We start from the raw sequence: 19,598 nt of genomic DNA, 5'->3' as shown, positions 1-19,598 counted from the left end.
CTGCATTCTTCACCCACATAAACTGTTTTGTTCTAAATGTACATGGACATCTTGCTCTGAAGTTCACATAATTCTTACGCACAGTAATGGCTGAAGAGTTAAGTTTTATTCTTCAGTTTTACCAGGATTGCAGAGAGAAGCATAGAGCTTATATGCACTGGTATGGAGGATTAAATCTGAACTATTATTTGGAAAAGAATCCATATTGAACAATGTTGAATCACCATATCTGAATCCATGCAAATATGAATTTGAATCCCAATCCAAGTTTGAATCTGCACCCCAGCTTCCATTACACAGAATGCTATCTTTCACCAACACTTCAGGGGAAGGCCAGTTGCCTGATGTCACTTACACAAACTCACAAGAGTCACCCACTTATTTATGCAGGACTAGGAAAAAACTAACAACCTCTCATTGTACCATTTACTCACTGTAACGCAAATGCTAATACACAAACAAACACTGAATGTTAACTGAGTAACAGCATTCTCTGCCTTTTGCCTCTGCTGTCTGAAAATACAAAATAAAACTCAAATCAATGGAAACACACCATCAGCCTACCTTTACAGGGGATGGAGAACTCAGCATGCAACTCTCTAGTCCTTATCCTTATGCCAGAATTAGCTACAATCTAGTCTGTTCAAACAGATTAAGAAACTCTCATTCAGCTGATAACAAGACTCAGGCTGGAGATTTACAGGCCTGGCAAAATAACAGTAAAACTGGCCTCTTAATGAGTATGAAATATACATTCTCAAGCAGACTAGCCTGCTATGTAAAGGAAACAGCTGCCTTGACAATAGACCAATGTTTCCAAGGTGTTCTTAGTTGAAATGTTGCTTCCTAAAAGAAGTAACACAGAGTGTTACTCCCTGTTGTTTCTGTCACCAGGAAAGAATCTCACATCACCTGTCAAGATGCCAGTAACAAGTGGCCTAGTGGATATCTCAATTTATAATCTTTGCACTAGGCAACATTCATTTTGTCAGGAAAGTTATAAAGAAGTTGTTTGTTTGTTTGTTTTTTTCCCCACACCCAACTACACCTCTCCTCCCCTAAAGCTACAGCTATAGTGAAATAAGATTTCTGGTTAACAGCATACACTGAAACAAAGCTACAAAAACAGATTTAACAAAAAGTAACACAGACATCTCAAATTATGACTAGGTTTTAAATTGGACTTTCATATATTTAAGCAATTTTTTTTTTCCTCAGAGTTCAGCTTTATATCTTGTACACCAAAATGCCTGCACACACTCTAGTCTTTAATACCACCAATAATGCCTTTTTACAAGACTATTTGTTGCCTCTGGTAATAAGCAGATGATCAAGCATATTTATTCCAAGCTAAGATACTTCCTGCATACACATCTTGCAAGTTGTCAGTGGTTAGCTGTATGCATATATTAAAAAACCAAACCAACACATAAACCTTGAGGATATTCTTATATCCATTTTAAAACACAGCATCACACCTAAAGTGTCAGCAGTGATAAACTGTGTATGCATTTTATGAATACACATAAGAGGCAGATCATGCGAAGTGAAATATATTGAGTTTTGAGTGCTTGTGCTTCTCTGTTTCAACAAACATCATCATGCACTGTTTAAGGTATGGAGTTTTTTGAGGGGATTCAGCAGTATCTGCCATAGATGGCCCTAGCTTGAACTCCTAGAGTAACATTAGAAAGTTGGAGAATTTGCCTGCATTTCATGCTCAATCTTTTGCTCTCTAACAAAGTGGACCAAAAACAACACGAGGAAGACTTGTATTTGCAATAAATAGAACAAGATCTAGACACAAACCTCAAGTTTTGACCTTTAAATCCGCTAATTCTGGTGCCTAAATCTTATCAGCTTTCCAAGTAATTTTCATTGGAGTATGTATTAATCACATGCTTCTACAATTATTCCTTTTATCCAATTCTAATATTTTGACAAAACAACCTCACATGAAGTGTCCCTTGCCTCCAGAAATTCTGTGTACTACAACACATCAGAGACCTAATTATTAATTTTGTCTGGTCTGTGATATATTTTATTGCCTTACTCCTTTTCTGCTGTACACTTCAATTTTTAGGGTACGAAAACACCTGATCTAGTAAAGTACAGAAAAGTCAAGGCATTCCTTCAATGATCAGGTAGAAGTGTCAAATCCACTACATGAAAATGCACAAAACAAGGCGTGAAAGCCATGTACCCTGATCACGATGTCTGTGTACCATCACACATACCCCACATTGACATGTGCTGGAATTACAGAGCATGATAATTAGAACATAAATGCTCCAGAGATTCACATTTCACTACAACATACTTCTGCATACTTTGTACTTTACAACACTCATTCCCAGCTCAGATGTGCATTTTTTTCCTCAATGGTCTATCTGTATTTTCTTTTTCAAATCTGCAGTTCAGGTTTGTCTTCTGTACCAGCCTGAGGAAAAGCAAGGGCCCAATCTAGCTTTTCTGATTAAAACAAGCCTTTGGAGTGGCCTTTTCCATACTAATGCTCATTATTTTCTCAGTGATGCAAAGCTCTAAAATGTGAAATTGTCATAACAGCTACCAAATAGACAAGAGAAATGCTTGTCTAAGCAACAGCTTGTTCGATACTCCTCATGACATACTGCCCATAATCTCTTTACACAGGATTAAAAAAAGATTAAAGCCAGGGACAAATAGAGGACAAAATACAGTATCTTGACAGAACCTAAAATTTGTGTAAATTTAGGGAATCTCAACAAGTACCAGAGAATTGGAACAAATCATCACTTTTACTGTATTAATGGCGTTTTAAGCACTAGCAGCAATTTTATATTATTTTAGATGTCTGAATTACATTTCAAAATGTAATGAATAGCAGCAAATCACCTACATTTCTTATATACAAATACTAGGCTTTACCAAGAGCTCTACATCTGCATCCTAAACAAACCACTCTCAAATAAATAGAAACTAAGATATATGACCCAATAAGACCTCCCATGCAGAGAAGCAGAACACCCACAACCAAATTTTACCAACCTGTTTACAGTAACTGAGGAAATCATGAAAACTGTTTGCATGGCACAGTACTGTTCTCAATGATCAGAAATGGCAGTATTGCAAAGCACAGAATGTATGCTGATACAGATTTTAAAAGTCAAAAAAGAACAAAAACAAAAAAACAAAAAAACCAAAAACAAAACAACAAACAAATTTTGCTAGAACCTTCTTGGTAGTGACTGTGTATTACCAAAGCTGCCAGTAATCAAGTCCCACAACAGGTGGATCGAGTTCTTGAGATTAACCTCAAATCCACTACTCTAATCAAAGACCAGCAGTTATTTAAAAGCTGGACTACAAGCTGCAAGAAAGAAGTCAGTAGTAATGTTGACAATAAATACTGGTGCTGTGAAACAGACTGCCTTAAATTACTTTTTTTTTTAAAAAGTCCCTTTAAAAATCAAATAAATTGTTCCAGTTGTGTGTATCAGGCATTCAGGATGGGGCATATCAAAATCAAGAACTCCAGTTTGCTCTAAATATTATTTTGTTTTGGCTCTAAATATTATTTTGTTTTGTTTCAAACTAGCTCTGGTTTCAAACCAAAATTACTCACACCAACTTTTTCAGCAGATTACCACCATGCCAGCAAGACTACCTCTTCCCACCCCCATGAAACCCCTTCTCACAATGCACTACAGCAAGTTTCAGGATAACAATGAAATGTTAGTTGAAGTTCCAGTGCTGCTGGAATTTCAAGTCTCCAGTTTTGGGCAGTGTCCAGAACCACTCATCTTTCAGCTTCTGCACCACTGTAAGTTTCAATAAAACACAGTATCGTTATGGTTGGAAGGCACCTCTGGAGACCATCTAATCCACACCCCTGCCAAGGCAGGGTAACCTAGAGCAGGTGACACAGGAACACGTCCAGGAGGATTTGGAATGTCTCCAGAGAGGAAGACTCCACAACCTCCCTGGGCAGCCTGTTCCAGTCCTCTGCCACCCTCAGCGTAAAGAGATTCTTCTTCATGTTGAGCTGGAACTTCTTGGGGTTTAGTTTATGGCCATTGCTCACCCTGTCGCCGGGCACCACTGAAAAGACGCCGGCACCATCCTCTTGGCACCTGCCTTTGAGATAATTATACGCACAAATGAGATCGCCTCTCAGTCTCGAGAATGGAAACAAATGTTTGTTTCCATTTCAGTTCCACCTGGTGACATTCGGTCGCCTCCCAGGAGTGCCCAGGCTCCTTCCTCAGCGCTCACAGCGCCAAGGGCAGCACGGCGCTCCCGCCGCTCACTCAGGCTACGGAGCTCGGCACCGCCCGGCCTGCGAGTTTCACCCCGCTTCTCCTAAACAAAACTTCACCTCCTCTCACCAACCTCCGACCTCTCAGGCCGCCAAGGCCCGGCTCTGCCCCACCCAAGGCAAAGCAGGCAGGGTCCCCGTGCCCGCAGGCTCCCTGTGCCCGCAGGGTCCGCACACACGCGGCGCTGCCGCACCCAGAGCCCAGCCCGGCAGCGGAGCTGCTCCCTCCGCACAGCCGAGAGCTCACCCCGCCAGCACCCGAGCCCCCCGAACCGCGCTGGGCACCGGCAGCAGCCCCCCCTCTCCGTAACGGAGCTCCGAACGCTCCCGCAGCAGCCCAAACCAGCACCTCCTCCATGCTGGGAGGACCCCAGAGAGGCCGAGCCCCTGGGACACGGGCGCTCCCCGGCCCGGCCCGGCCCAGCCCGACTCGCCGCCATACGCGCTGCCCCGCACTCACCGCGGCGCTGCAGGCGGAGCCAGCCCGGTGCCGCCGACCCCCGGCCCGCCCGCCGCCTCCCTCGGCCGGGCCGCTCTGCCCCGTCACCGGGGCGACGGGCGCGGGGCCGGGCCCGGGCTGGGGCTGGGGCAGGGGCTGGGGCGGGCCCCGCCGCCGGCACCGCCCCCCCGGCCCTCCTGAGGGCAGGGCTGCCAGGGGAGCCCAGGGGGAGCGGGGAGGCCGTGGGTAAGATCAGCAGCGCTGTGCAGAGCCGCGACACCAGCCCTTTGGAAAGGGAGGGGTGCGCAACGGGAGCTGAGCCTGGCGGCGGGAGTCGCGTCACCTCTTCCCTGAAGGTGGCCCCACGATACGCGAGATCGTCTTTAGGCAGTTATTATAATCATTATTTTTATTATAATTGTATATTATAGTTACTATATATGTGATTATATATTATACTTACTGCTAATAGTGATGATACACTGAATATATATTTGGGGTTCTGGTGAGACCCCACCTGTACTGCTGCATCCAGCTCTGGGGTCCCCAGCCCAGGAAGGACATGGGTGTGTGGAGCGAGTCCAGAGCTGGATGCTCCGTGATGCTCAGACGGCTGGAGCACCTCTCTTGTGAGGTGCTGAGGCTGGAGAGTTGGAGCTCAGCCGGGAGAAGAGAAGGCTCCAGGCTGACCTTAGAGCAGCTTTACAATACCTAAAGGGAACTTTCAGGGAAGATGGATAGAGTCTACTTACAAGAGCATGGAAAAAGGGAAACGGCTTCAGATTGAGGGAGATTAGGTATTAGGGGAAAAAAATCTTTACTGTGATGCTGGTGAGGCACAGAAACAGGTTGCCCAGGGAACTTGGGGATGCCCCATCCCTGGAGGAGTTCAAAGCCAGATAGAATGGGACTCTGAGCATCCTGGTCTAGTGGAATGTGTCCCTGCCCATGGCAAAAGGATTGGAACTAGTTTGGAACTACAAGGTCCCCTTCCAATCCAAACCATTCTATGATCATATGAAATAAAGCTACCAGCTAAGCCACAGTGTACTTAGGATTTGTACAGAAATTCCCACCTGTAATATTCACAGCTGTAGTGAAACCTGAGGGATTTCTTCCCCCTAGCATTTTTTAAAATTATTTATTGTAAATTTATTAAAATACATGTTGCTGACACTGATGTGGGGGGAAACTTTGAGTGCTCTATGCATTATAAAATATATGTATTTCTATTACAAAAATAATAATGAACTTTCTCCTTGGTCCTTTGCAATCTTGCATTGCTCCAAGGTGTACAGAAGGCACAGTTAATAAAAATGGCAGATTTAGTGTCTGATTCAGAGATGCTTTTGGCAGGGAAGTCTCATTTTAATCTTCAATTCTCAACATTTGCTTGAGCTTCCTATTTTTTAATGTTTTTGAGAGTGAGGAGAAAGAAAAAGAAGAGATCATTTCAACACAATAACTACTAGAAGCACCATGGAGGGAAAGGCAGAAAATGTTCTAGAAATTCAGATTCCTATCTGCTGGCAGCTCAGGCTTGCTGAGCAAAAATGGGAAGCTGTCTTCATTTTACCTTTTTTTCTCTCCCCTCCCTGTTCCTCATTAATTGGCGTGGTAACTTTGTGATGGTTTAAGAACTGTTGACAGATTAATTGATTATACCTCAAGTCAACTGGGTGGAACGTGGGGCTATGGGAATCGGTTTTCTGGAATTCAAAGGATTTGACCACTTGCACATAGCTTGCTGAAATGAAAGTACAAGAAAACAACATTATATTTTCTGAAACAAAATAAACCTGTTTCCTTTACTGAAACAAAACGTCAGCGGTGACTGCCAGCTAAAATAAAGTTCAAAGGTGAGACCTGGGCATGAGAAGGAAGTGCCATAACCCACACAGCAGAATTCAGGCAGAGATTCAGCAGGAGATGACTGTACATAGCAAAGAATTTAACCATACATTAACCTCTAAGAATATGTTTGATCTCTACTACATGGATATATCCCTACCTTAGGTACGAGAAAACACCTCTCCACTGTCAGTGGAAATTTTGTCCCCTCCCTGTCCTTATGTCCTTCCCTCTCTCTACAGTTTAGCCATGTCCTATGACTGTCCTTTCCCAGTGATGGGCTCCCTCCTCTTCTTCTGCTGCTGCCACTCAGTTTCATAAGATCACAGAATCGTTTGGGCTGGAAGGAATGTTAAAAGTCATCTAGTTCCATCCTCCCTGATGTCGTCAGGGACACTTTCCACTAGACCAGAGCCTGTCTTAGAGCCTGATCCAAACCTGACCTCAAACACTTCCAGGTCATCCATAGCTTTTCTAGACAACCTGTTCCAGTGTCTCACCACCCTCGCAGTTGAGAATTTCTGCCTAATATCTAATCTAAACCCACCCTGTCTCACAGTACAGCCATTACCCCTTGTCCTATCCCTACATACTCATGTAAAAAGTCCTTCTCTGGCTCTCTTGAAGGCTCCCATTGGGTACTGGAAGGATGCTACAAGGTCAGTCCAGAACTTTTTTTCTCCAGGCTGAACAAGCCCAGCTTTCTCATAGGAGTGGTGCTCCAGCCCTCTGAGCATCTTTGTGGCCTCCTCTGGACTTGCTCCAGCAGGTCCATGTCCTTCTTATGGTTGGGAGCATGGAGCTGGATGCAGCACTGCAGGTGAGGTCTCACCAGAGCAGGGCAGAGGGGCAGAATCACCTCCCTCGGCCTGCTGGCCATGCTGCTTTGGATGCAGCCCAGGACACATTTGGATTCCTGGGCTGCAGGCACACACTGCTGGGTCATACTGAGCAACCAACAGCCCCAAGTCCTTCTCCTCAGGACTGCTTTCAACCCATTCTCCCCCAGCCTGTATTTGTTCTCAGGATTGTCCTGACTCACATGCAAGACCTTGTACTTGGCCTTGTTAAACTCCATGAGGTTTGCACTGTCCCATCCCTCCAGCCTGTTGGTCCTTCTGGATGCCATCCCTCCCCTCCAGCATGCTGACAGCCCCACACAGCTCGGTGTCATCATCAACCACGCTGAGGGTACATTCAATCCCACTGTCCATGTTGCTGAACAAGATTAAAATGCTCTTGGTTGCCTGTGGGGCATTTCCAGTCTAATTACAGTCACTTACAAGAGATCTGGCACAAGCAAGGTGTTTATGTATAAATAATTTCTGTATTAGTTTTGCACAAGAGAAACATTTAATTCTAAATTCTCTTACCAGGATCTTGTGTCTGTCAATTGTTGGTGCTTTTTGTAATGGTCCCCAATATTTCACACACTTGAAGACAAAAGGCTGTAGACAGGATGTGCCAGTGATCGAGCCAGACTGCAACATTGTGTGGAGTTGCAGTACTAGCACTGTAAGCCAGTCACTTAACACTTCATTTTGTCATAAAGACAGGACAGAGATGCTGTCCTGTGCTCTTGCTATGAACCAGGAAGCTGAAGGAAAGGCAATAGGATGGAACAAAGAGAGCCAGGATGTTTGTGAGCCCTGCTAAAGCACCTCTGAGAACATCCTTATGCACCTGTTTCCCTGATTATTTTACAAAACAACACAAGGTAATTTTCTGTTGAAAGAACCTCATTTGGTTCTGGTCCTTAAAGGTGTTGATGCTATGCTCAAGTGCCAGCCAATATACCTGAAACTACCTTCTCCCAAACACCACAAGTACCAGCATGCGTATTGAAGCTTATAGGGATTGTGTAAACTTCATTTTTCTGTTTGCTTGAATAAGGTTGAGCCAAACTAGCAACGTTTCCCTGTGATACTTACTTGCACCTGTGTTGTCCCACTGATCTTCATGTCTCCTGTGGACTCTTGCAAGCCTGGAGGGGTGCTGCACTCTCCATTTTGCACAATCCCAGGTGTAGCACTACATAAACGCTATCTGGTTCACCTTCCCTTTGCTTGTGAGTGACAGATACTTAACTTTAGGCAGCTAGAACACCAAAGGCAGTAATCCAGGCATGGATAACCACCGTACACCACTCTTGTTATTTCTCAGGCAGAGGGATTTTAACAGGCCTGGACTAACTTTTTGCCATATGTGTTGAGAGGAACCACTCCAACACAAAATGCCTCAGTTCTACCCATTTTGTCTGCATGTGACTTCTACTGATAAGGGTGGGAATGACATGAACTTTCCTAAATGCACCCCTAGAGCTACACATCCTACGAAATGATGTCTCTCAGGAAACATGATCTACTTTGGTGAAAGCTGTCTCAGTTATATTAGATAGCTTTCCCCCAAAAAGACATTAAAATCCAGAAGAAATCCCAGAAAACCCCCAGGGAGGAAAAAGTCTCAAATATTCAACTCTGTTACACTGCTGGTTTCCACTCACAGAACTCGGAGAAAAGCTTGTCTCTGTCTTTAAGGTGATGGGTTGTACCCTCAAATAAGAGATTTCCTACTTCAGGCTGAATAAGCTCAAAAGAGCCAAGTTCCTGCATGCCTTGGTTGTAGCATTTAGCACATTTGAAAAGCCCAGAGATGACCTGGTTCCAGAAGAGGGGCGAGGGCTAGGTAAGTTGCTTGAACTCGCACATGACGTCTTTAGCAGGATGGGGTAAATACATGTGGTCATGGAGCAAGTGTACCAGGCTCTGTCTGCCCCCTACGAGGAGACGTGACCACGAAGTGGTGCCCACAGGTATTTGAATGTCAGGCGTGTGACACATGGCTGCATTTCGTGGGTACACGACTGAAAAACATTGTCACAGGGCCTCTTGTCTCTGGGAGGCTTCCATTCAACATTTAGGCTTTTAACCTTTTCCATTGTGAGGCTGCTGTTTTGGTACAAAGGACATCCTCAGCATGGGGACAGATGGTGCTTTACCTCAGTAGGGCCCTTGTAACCCATTTGAAGCCAGAGCCACAGGAGACTGAGATTTGAAAGCACCTTCTCCTCCGCTCCCTCTGTGATTTTGACAAAACAACTGGAATTTGTTAGATGAAGATGTCTGTCAGAGTAGAGGGTACAGGCTGGTGAAGGGCTCCTCTCAGGTGCTCAATGCAGGACCAGAAACCACACTTGAAAGGGATGATTAATGGAAGAGAAGGTGCTTAGTCAGGATGATGCTTTGCCTGAGGAACGTGCTTTTAAAGTCAATACTGCAGCTGCATAAACCTACAATGAGGATTTCAATTTCAGCTTTTTTTCTGTTGTTGTTGTTGTTACAGAAGCTCCCACTGCCTTTACATTTATGTATTTTGAAGAGAAAAACTGTCTACATCTCTAAATTTTTTCCCGTCTGACCTTTTATCTGTAAAAGGTAACATACAGCTAATCTCATCCCAGACACTTGCACATGAGAGGAATCAAGGTGAAGAAAGACTGCAATAACCTTTAGAGTGGTTTTATTTGTTGTACTGTTCAGATGATACAGCAAGGTAATCACTACCATAGCTTTCCACTGTGCTTAAACAGCTGTCATGTTTATTATAAATAAATTCACACCCTAAAAGTAGCATCTTAACACAATTGGCTGCATTAGCTATAATGGTGTACAAAGTTCTGCTTTAAAGGCTATGTTTAATTGGATAGCATAATGATTTAGACATACAACTACAATGGCAAGTTCTATACCAGTAATGCAAACAGCATGCAGCCCCCACAGCTTGTGTTTTAATAGTGTGTAGCATTTTAATAACTTGTGCTTGAGCTGTGGTTGTCTAACTCCTCTAAAGTCACTATAAAATAGAGCAATTTACAGCTTTACTATTTCCCTTGTTTTTTACATCTGGAGTGAATCGTTTTAGCTTTTTTAGTCATTTTGTTTAGCCTTATTCCCCTCTTATACTTTTTCCCCCTTTAAACTTATAAGGCTGTAAGGTTTGATTTTTAGTCTACATGTCAAATGCCTCAATATGATTTGGCATACAGCTGAGAAATCCCAGTTCTGTAAACAGGCATAGAGTTATATATTCCTAAACGCCAAAATTTTGTGTCACTCTCTCTGGGTAATAACTCACAAACCACCTTTTTAAAGGTTAGTATGTGGGCTAATTATCAAATTGGTGTTGTTCACCTGAATCTCTTCTTATTAGTAATTCAAAACACTTGGTAGAAGAATTACCATAAGAGTTTAACAAAAGCCAGGGGAGATATACAGCAAATACACTAGAGCTAAAAGACAAGGTAAGCTTGCTACAGGTAAATGAATTTAGTCTTTTTGTCAATTCCATCTTTGTCTGGCTTGAATTTTTAAAATGCTGAACAAGTCACTGCTGAAATAGGATGCAATTTACTAAATTCCTGTGGGCTCAGTTTCACATCTCAGACTGAACTCGTTTTTCATAAAACTATAAAATAAAGAAAATATACATCAGAAAGAACTGTTTTTAAACCTCATATTTGTATACTGTGCTTTGAAAATACAATTTGTTTACCAGTTTAATGATGGTTTCAGTGCATAGAACCTTATAAATCTAACTAGCCAACTGCTCACGTTTACATGGTGCCTTGCTTTTAACTGTGATTTCACATTTATTGAAGGACTATGATAATATGCTGCTTCTCAAAACGTAGCAAAAATATACCTAAGACAGAGGTAAAAAAAAAAGTGTTCAAAAAGTTAAAGGTACTTTGTAACTTAATAATAATGTAATCAGAAGATTTTTTTTTTTTACCCTGATCAATGCCCTGTGTCTACTTAGCTCCCTTGCTTGGAACACACATTTTGGGTGAAGGTTCTATTCTCCAGTACTAGGCAGCTTTCAATATATCTTTAGTTTTAAACCAGCATTGCTCTGCTTTCTTTTTTCCAGATTGATTAAGAATTAGTTAGTTTAGGGATGAATTTGGAAATGTATTTCCTTATGTTTGGAAATGTATTTCCTTATGTTTTCTTCGCTTAGCTTAGTTTGGAGATTTTGTTTTGCAACCTCTCTGTTGGCTCTTTTTTTTAATTTCTGAAGCAATGCTGTCATGGGGAGCTATGATTACAGAGAGAAAAATGACCAGAAGTCCCTTGGAAGAGGGAGAAAGACTTGATGGAGATAGAGTGCAGAGAGGCAGCTAGGAAAGGTTCATTCAACACTGACCTGTACTAAGCAGCTGGGATATTGCATTCTCAGACAGGTCGAGTCATATTCACGGGTAAAGAGAATTCTGCACCAATAACAATTGGTCTAACCAGCTTGCAAGGCCCCTTTAAACAAAAACCAGTTTCACTGCAAATGATTTTCAGGACCACATAAGTTAACTCCGGCAGCCATGTGATGATGAGCAGGCTTGGTGGGGGCTGCCTGAGCCTTCCTGAGTGTTACAGGGCATCAGTTCCTGGTGTGGCTGTGCTGGGCTGTCCTTCTTACATAGAAAGGCTGGGTAGTCTCTACTCTTGATACAGGGGATCAAAAAGCAACATGAATTTAGCATTTTTCATTTCTTAGGTTTCAGGTTTTTCATTTCTCATTTCAGAGAAACTTAGCTGATCTTCCCATTCATCAAAAGGATCATGGCAGGTGAATTATTCTGCAAATTGTCTTGCTTTCTCATTTCTTTTATTTCTTTCTTTCCCTGCCATTTTCTTCAGTTGACTATACTCTATAGCCATCTTCCTTCATTTTTTTCCCATTACCTGATCAATCTTTTCTTTCTTGCATTTCTCTCAAAGCTTGAGGCATTTGACAGGAGTTGTACCTATAAGTGGATTGCTCTTGCTGTCAGAGAAGGCTGTTGACTTCCAGAGGAGCTGTGCCTCCATATTACTGTCTCCCAGGTGTGTTTTGGGCTCAGTTCCTTGTGCCATTTTAGAGATTCTATGGGGTTTCTCTGAAATTAGTTGCAAAGTATAATTCACTCAGCTCACAGACCAAGAAAGGTCATTCTGGGAAAAAGCTGTCTTGATGTTCCGTTTCATTACATCCCCTCAAATCCCAAACCACTTGGCTTAGCACTCACATAGCCCAATAATCTGTTCTCCCATTTGCAGGTGTTTGTTATTTAGGCCCTGTTTAGTCAATATTCAGCACTCTCAAACCTTAGGGCCTGGCCTTCATGCTCAGCAAAGCTGTTCCCCAGAGGGAGCCCATACCGATAGCTCTCCATGCTCTCAGCTGGTTTGGATTTTGTGGGGATGGAATCATGCTGGTAGAGCAACGCTGACTTTATCATCCCAAAGTCTTCCTGAATCTTCATCCCTGAATAGATGGCACCCGAGACATTTTCTGCCACATGGGTGTAGCTCTGGAGGTTTTTCACATCGCAGATGTTGTCGCTGTATTTCAGTGCAGGTGGCTTGTAGGCCTGGTAGGACACCTTGGTGGTGGTGGTGATGACTGTCTGCAGCGGCGGGGCCATGGGAGCGGGGCTGGGGCTGTACCTGCAGGGATAGTCCCCGCCGTAGCAAGGGTGGGAAGCGCTTGTTGCCATCTGCCCGCAGTCACTCGGGTCCCCGCTGCCGGTTTTCCCCCATGCTGGTTTCAGTCCGTAATGCCTGCCAGGGTTATCAAAGCTCTTATCATGGGTGGTCACAGCATTGTAGTGAGACCCGTTCAGACTGAGGGGGTCTGCATCAATGGCAGGACTGGTCAGATCTTTGTAAAATGTTGAGTAAGGACTCGAGCTTATAAAGGTAGGGACTCCAAACTCGTAACTGCATGGCATGGGCATGTAGATCCTTGGATTTGGGCATTTGGGGTATGGTGACAGCTGGTCCTCTTGGAAGCTGGCTGAGTCATAAGGTGCCTTGTAGAGGTCTACGTTCTGCAGTGAAGGGTAAGACGGGGCCGGAATTGAAAAATTGGTTTCTGTGAAGATACCGACTCTTTCTGGGCCATCCATGCAGTGAAAGTTCTGTAGGTTATTGGTGTAACCACTGCTGTCATGGTACCTTCCTGCCTGACAAGGAGAAGTAGCTATTTAAGACACAGGAATCAATACTGCCCACATACATATATCTCAATACTTGTACTGTTGCTAGTTTCAGCCCCAAATCAACAGATGTAGCATGGTGTAAAGCTTTGTTTTGCCCTGGTATCCCCAGTGCATGCTTATCACACCTCTTTAATTGACAAAGAAAAGTCTTCATCTATGTCACCTTTTAATTTCACTAATGAGTTTGACTTACCTCTGAGTTTAGAGATCTCTTTTTTTGGGAGTTGTGATAAGAGGACATTTGCTTCTTAATTGCACTTCTTCTTGCCTCTGCCTCCAGTTTACTCTCTGGCCGGGGGTGGTCATGGACTCCTTTAGCCTAAATCAAGATTAAATGAGAATTAGATGTGAACCTGGAAGGCACTAAGGTAAGAGAAAATGCTGTAAGTATTTCAGGAGGTAGTCACAGCATGCTCTGTGTTTTGGCATGAGAAAAAAGCTAGGAGAAACTAAACAAGGACAAATAAATTGTGAAAATAAATAAATAGAAGAAATCATTATTTGGATGTAGATAGAAGGAAAAAGTGAGGGAGCAGTCAGTGGGAACTGCAGAGCTTATGAAGGAGAAAAAGTGCTACGTAAGTTTGTGACATTCAGGAATAGATAATTAGAACCAAGTGGAAAAAAACCTCATTTGGTTGGTTTTCTGCAATCAAGCATCTCAGTTCTGCTTTATAAGCACATGCATAAATAGTATAAATAGACTTTCAAGGGGTTTCATGCCACAGGATGACAAATATTCTCTTAAAGCAATACACCTTCTTGAACAGGACTGAAAATTATATCCTGGAAAACCATCTGAAGATGCTCTGTTACTGAAACATCTGTGGGTACGCAGATCTAGGCAACCAAAATTACACTGATATACAATGAAGTCATGGACACTACATTTCCTTACTCATTTGTCTGGAAAGATCTATGTACAGTCCCTAATACAAAGTACAAAATACAAAATTGCTTTTCGAACACTGTCCCTTCTCAAGCAGAAATTAACTTCTGAGCAAGTGTTTATCAACTTTTTTGATAGTAAAATCTTCCAGTTTCATGTGTCTGTAAGAGAACATTTGAATAATATAGGAGGGAATCTGGCCAAACAACCAGGTTTTTCCCATTTACTGACTGGAGAACAGAATTCACTGCTGTATGAGTCAGGGGAAAAAAATTATCCAGGAGAAAATGTCATCTCATAGAACAAAAACTTTTCGTTTACTTTTTGTTCTAATGTTGCTAAAGGAAAAGAAAAATCAAGATGAAATTTCAGATTTCAGCTCTTTCTGAAATCTCTGAAAAAAATCTCTGAATCTCTGAAAAAGATTCATCTCTTTTTTTCCTGTCAAGATTTTAAATCATTCAAAATTGAAAAGCTAGTTTCACGGGAAGTAGAATTTTCATGTTTCAACTCATGTAAATTAAGTAAGCCCTTTTTTCTTATTTACTTTAGTAGCAAATAAGTATTTGGAAATAAACATTGGAGAGATCCAGTTGTCATATGCACCAGGGTGCAAGACAACATTTCTGTTCGTATTTGCATTCTGTAAATAGGAGAATTTTAGCCATCAATGATACTGTAGTTAAAATTTAATATTGCCAACCCATAAGTACTGCTTTTAAAGAGACAGCCAAGTGTTATCGTTTTATTTGTTCTTATCATGTTCATGCTAAAGAGAAATTAAGTCATGGACTAGACTTCCATCATACTCATCATGGTCTGTGTTAAATAAAAAAGGGGTGCAAGGAGGAAGAAATCTCTCTCTTTACAGGTATTATTTTATATACAGGTATAATTTATATAGTGCACACAAATACATACGGCTGCTTTCTACCTGGAAAAATATTGCTTTGCCATCAAGTCTCCAGAAGTTTGTGACCGGATAGCCACTGTGTCCTCGGCAAGGAATCAGCTCGAGGGCAGAATTGCAGTTGGGACAGGCTTTCTCTGTGAACAGACAGAAACTACTGAAGAGATTGGTTAAGGACAAGGATGCCGCCTGAGAGTAAAAGAGCTCAAGAGCAACATGCTTAGACTTGTCCAAAATTTAGATTAAAACGTATTAGACAGTGCAACGTAGACTACTAAGCATAGCTAAATGATACGAGCTAGAACTGCCCACTAGGTATAAATGCTAGTAATTTAAAGGATTTAAATCCATATCCCCTTAAGTATTTGAAACAGACATCGATGAAATTTGGAATTAACCACTCGTCGCAATTACGCCTTAGTCTGCGCGCAAGTAAGAGTGACTCCGGTTTGGAAATCAAGCCCAGACGAAAGAAAGGGGGTCCCTCACTTTGTTGCTTCTGCCGAGCCTTGTCGCATATGGCGGGGCGGAGCTGCAGCCTGGCCCCGCCGGGCAGGGCGCAGCTCCGGGCACACACCACCACGCCCAGGCAGGACTTCTTGAGGATCTGGCAGTTGTGGTTGTTGGTGTTGCGCATGGCCCAGCCGCTGAGGTGCCGCTGCGCGTTCTTCTCCTCGCTCGAGTAGATGAGCCGCACGTAGCCATCGGGCCACTCCTGGAAGGCGTCGAAGTGCTTGGGCTCCTGCAGCAGGGCAAGGCAGCGCGGAGAAGAGCAAGAGAATGTTATTAGTATATTACAACCTGGTATTTTTGCCTGGTTATAAAACACAGGACGGGAGGAGAAAAAAAAAAAAAAAAAAAAAAAGGCATTTTCTATGGGCAGCCAAGCAGCAGAAAAAGACATATTAAAAGAATAACTTCCTCAGAAGTGCTCTCTAAAAGGGCTAGGGCAGTCTGAGATTCCATATCTGAAAAGAAAGTCAGGCTCCTTTCTTCTTTTGCATTGTGATTCATTGCAGCACGGTCTGCTGACACGTATACATTTTCACAGTGAAGTTGCCAGCTATAAGACATCAGCCTTACTCCCGGAATTTACTGACTAGTCTACTATCAGTGTGGCCAGACAGGACACAAGCCATCCTCATCATGACTGCTCTTAAGTTCTGCTTGTTGTGGGACCGTGCACCTGCAGGCAGGAAACTAGAAATTTTAGCTATGGAATGGCTTCTTAAGATGTACCTAATACGATTTGAATAAGGCCTTTCCCAAAGAATAGAGATAAAAATGTTTGTCATTATAAATGTATTTCCACTGTATGTGGAAGTATATGTGCCACAAACAAAGAACATTTCAACAAAGAGCATTCATTTTGGATGTCGTGGCTTTCTGGAGTTCCTTTCTCAAATGTAGTTACCATAACTATGAAAGAAGATTTTAAACTGCAAATATTTATAATGCAATATGTATTTAACATATGTATGTACCACATGTCAGAGCAATCCTAGCAAACAGAGGGAAACTGCTAGCATTTACAACACTAAGACATTCATTAAGACATAACAGCATGGGCTCTGTAAACTTAAATAAACTCTAAGATGAAAAAAGTCGCAAATTAAAAAATGCATTTGAAACTCACAACTAGGCAAGAGTGGAGTGCTCAATGCCATGAAAGTGTTACATTAATAAACGAAAGAAATAATTAGATAACTTGGATCATGATAGTAAACAGTCAATTCAAGCTCCTATTCAATGTTTCTTGAACAAGGAGGAGGGGAAGGAGGGAGAAGGAAACTGTCCAAATGTAGCTACAGGGTGTTTGAGGAGTTCATATCCAGCTAGGCAAAGCTGTGTCTCAAATCCATACTCTTATTACAATTCCCTTTATGAAGGCTACAAAACAGAACAAAAAAGGGTGAAGAGGCATAAGAGAAATAAAGCAGACGTAAAACAAAACTTTGCTTGGAGTAAGGTTCGTTCCGCTGTTCCCCAGCTCCACGCTGGAGCTGGACGGAGACTTTCCCCAGCACCTCCCGGTCCCCCGTTACCTGCGGCAGCTTGGGGTCGTTGATGTCCCAGGTGAGCTTCATGGCAGAGAGTAGCCGTAGGTGGCGGCTCCCGGTTTTTTATGCCGTCGGGGCGTCGCCGAGGTGTGGGGGGGGGGAAGCTCTCAGCCGGTCCCGTAGGCGGAACAGCAGCACCATCACCGAAGCCCACCGCGGCCCCTGGGTGGGCAGGAGCTGCGCTCCCCCTGCACGCCACAGGCGGGTTTCGCTGCCCTCACCTGAAGGTGTGTGGCGGGGGACAGACACAAGGCTTGTGCACGAATCCACCCCCCAGCACTGGGGCCGTCACCTCGGCAAGTTTGAGCGGGGTTTGGCAATCTAACCCGACAGCCGCGGGGCCCTGCCTCCCGCTCCCGCGAGTGGCCGGGGTGATTGGAGGGGTGATGGGGAGCCGGGGAACCTGTCTCTGCCCCACCGGGCTGCTCATGATCTTGGGTTTTGAACATAGCTCGGAGCTGCCGCAGCTTGTAAAAAGCCTTCGGAGGGAGGCAAAGATGCTGAATAACCCGCACTTTGGATGTAAACCAAATCGGCGTTATTTGGCAGGCTTCCCTTTCGCGCTGGGCTCTGTAGTACCTGGTTTGAAATGTAAAGTTGGTGTTGATGCTGTTGTGTTGATAGGCACATTTTAACTTATTGAACAGTTTCACGTTTTTTGTTACCTTTTTCTTTTCGAGAGAAATAGCCGAAGACGTCTTAAATTTGGTGCGATTTTTTGGTTGGTTTGGTTTTCGTGAGTTTGTTTTCCTTTTTCTTTGGTTGTTTTTTTTTTTTTTTTGCCTTTTTTTTTTTGGGGGGGGGGGGGGGGGGGGGATGGTGGTGTGGAGGAGGGAGATTGATTTTTGGTGTGAAAAACAGAAAGATAACAATTATCCGCAACGGCATAGAGACCGAGGCGTTGAACTCCGAGCGCTGCTATCACCCTTTAAACGATCCCACCTGTTCGCAAGCATTTTTCTCAGCCGCTTCCATCTACTCTGGTCCAAAATTTACTGAACTTTACCCTCAGCTGAGCACAATAAAGCCCCCCCGGCAGCAGCACACGCCGGCTGTGGCACATCTCGGCTGAGAGCAGCCCCCCGGAAGGCTCCGGGCTCCGCTCTCGCCCCGCTGTGCTCGGCCGGGGTCGGGCGGTGCTGCAGAGCCGGGGTCGGGCTGCGGGGGGGCCCCGTCCCCGGCGCCGCACAGCTGCGGCTTTTTACAGCGGGAGCAACCGGGATGCTTTGTCTCCTTTCTTGCTTTTATTTTTTTTTTCTTCCCACTCCTGTGGTATACAGTGAGGGTTTGCTGAGGAAAGGAGAGCGCTTGGGGCTGTGAGAAAGGCGGCGAGGGTCTTCCTCCACCCTAAACGCGGGTGTGTCCAGCAGCAGCAGCGGGTCCCGGCCGTGGGGAGGGTGTGAAGCAGCTCCTGCGCTTTCTCCCCCTGTGCCATGGCTCAGGTGAGCGGCGGGGACCCGGCAGCGGCCATGGAGAGGGGACACTCCGTGCTCCCTCCTGGGACACCCGCGGGACTCCCCGCGGCTGCCAGAAACCTCCGGCGGCGAGGCAATGGTGGGGGGGGTTTGCAGCTTAGGTGATGCAAGAAGGAAAACCAGCGTTTTGGGAGACGGGGGATTCCTTGGGAGTAAGTGCTCTTCAGCTTTGGGCCAGAAAAAGTGTTTGGATTTGGTTTGGTCGGCTGGGTTTTCTTTCTTTGGGGCGGGATGGGGAAAGAAGGTTTTTTAATTTTCGGTGGTTTTCTTTTATTTTTAAAGGAAGAAAAAAGTGAAGAACGAAATAGAGATCTGAGGGGCAATATGGCAGACAGAGCAGAAAACTATGTAAGGGTATTTTCGGTGTATCCTTTTCCTTATCTTACTAATTGTTATTTATATATATTTATTTATTGAAAGGCGCATTTCTTACATGGAAACGGCGTGATCCAGAACTCCTAGTAACTTTATTTAATGTGGGAAGTGCAGCAGTTCTCTGAATCTTTTCTTTAGTAATTGGGAAGAAATTATTGTAATAGTTGTGGGACTTATGCAATTTAGTATAACCAGTTTCTATTTCCTTACTCGGTATCTTTTAAGATCACTCAGTTTCAAGGGTTCTGTCTCTTTTAAGA

General features: G+C 43.9%; 1 protein-coding gene across 1 annotated transcript; it reads right to left on the bottom strand.

Annotated features, from left to right (window-relative positions):
• Positions 1-12,711: 12,711 nt before the first annotated feature.
• Positions 12,712-17,515, bottom strand: GCM2 (glial cells missing transcription factor 2). The gene is made up of 5 exons (XM_062498987.1): positions 17,474-17,515; positions 15,918-16,170; positions 15,453-15,565; positions 13,823-13,948; positions 12,712-13,593 (listed from the first exon to the last, which is right to left on the bottom strand). The coding sequence occupies exons 1-5, from the start codon at positions 17,513-17,515 to the stop codon at positions 12,712-12,714; spliced, it is 1,416 nt and encodes a 471-aa protein (XP_062354971.1).
• Between the last annotated feature and the right edge of the window lie 2,083 nt (positions 17,516-19,598).

The sequence above is a fragment of the Cinclus cinclus genome, chromosome 1 (assembly GCF_963662255.1).
Source record: "Cinclus cinclus chromosome 1, bCinCin1.1, whole genome shotgun sequence".
NCBI lineage: Eukaryota > Metazoa > Chordata > Aves > Passeriformes > Cinclidae > Cinclus > Cinclus cinclus.
This window is presented reverse-complemented; position numbering and strand designations above follow the sequence as displayed.

Excerpts from the sequence above, each read along its gene's own strand:
- GCM2 (XM_062498987.1), bottom strand. The coding sequence starts at position 17,515 with ATGAAGCTCACCTGGGACATCAACGACCCCAAGCTGCCGCAG. Across the intron at positions 15,566-15,917 it reads GGCTCGGCAGAAGCAACAAA|AGAAAGCCTGTCCCAACTGC; the intron begins GTGAGGGACCCC and ends GTCTGTTCACAG. Across the intron at positions 13,594-13,822 it reads AGAGATCTCTAAACTCAGAG|GCAGGAAGGTACCATGACAG; the intron begins GTAAGTCAAACT and ends TCTCCTTGTCAG.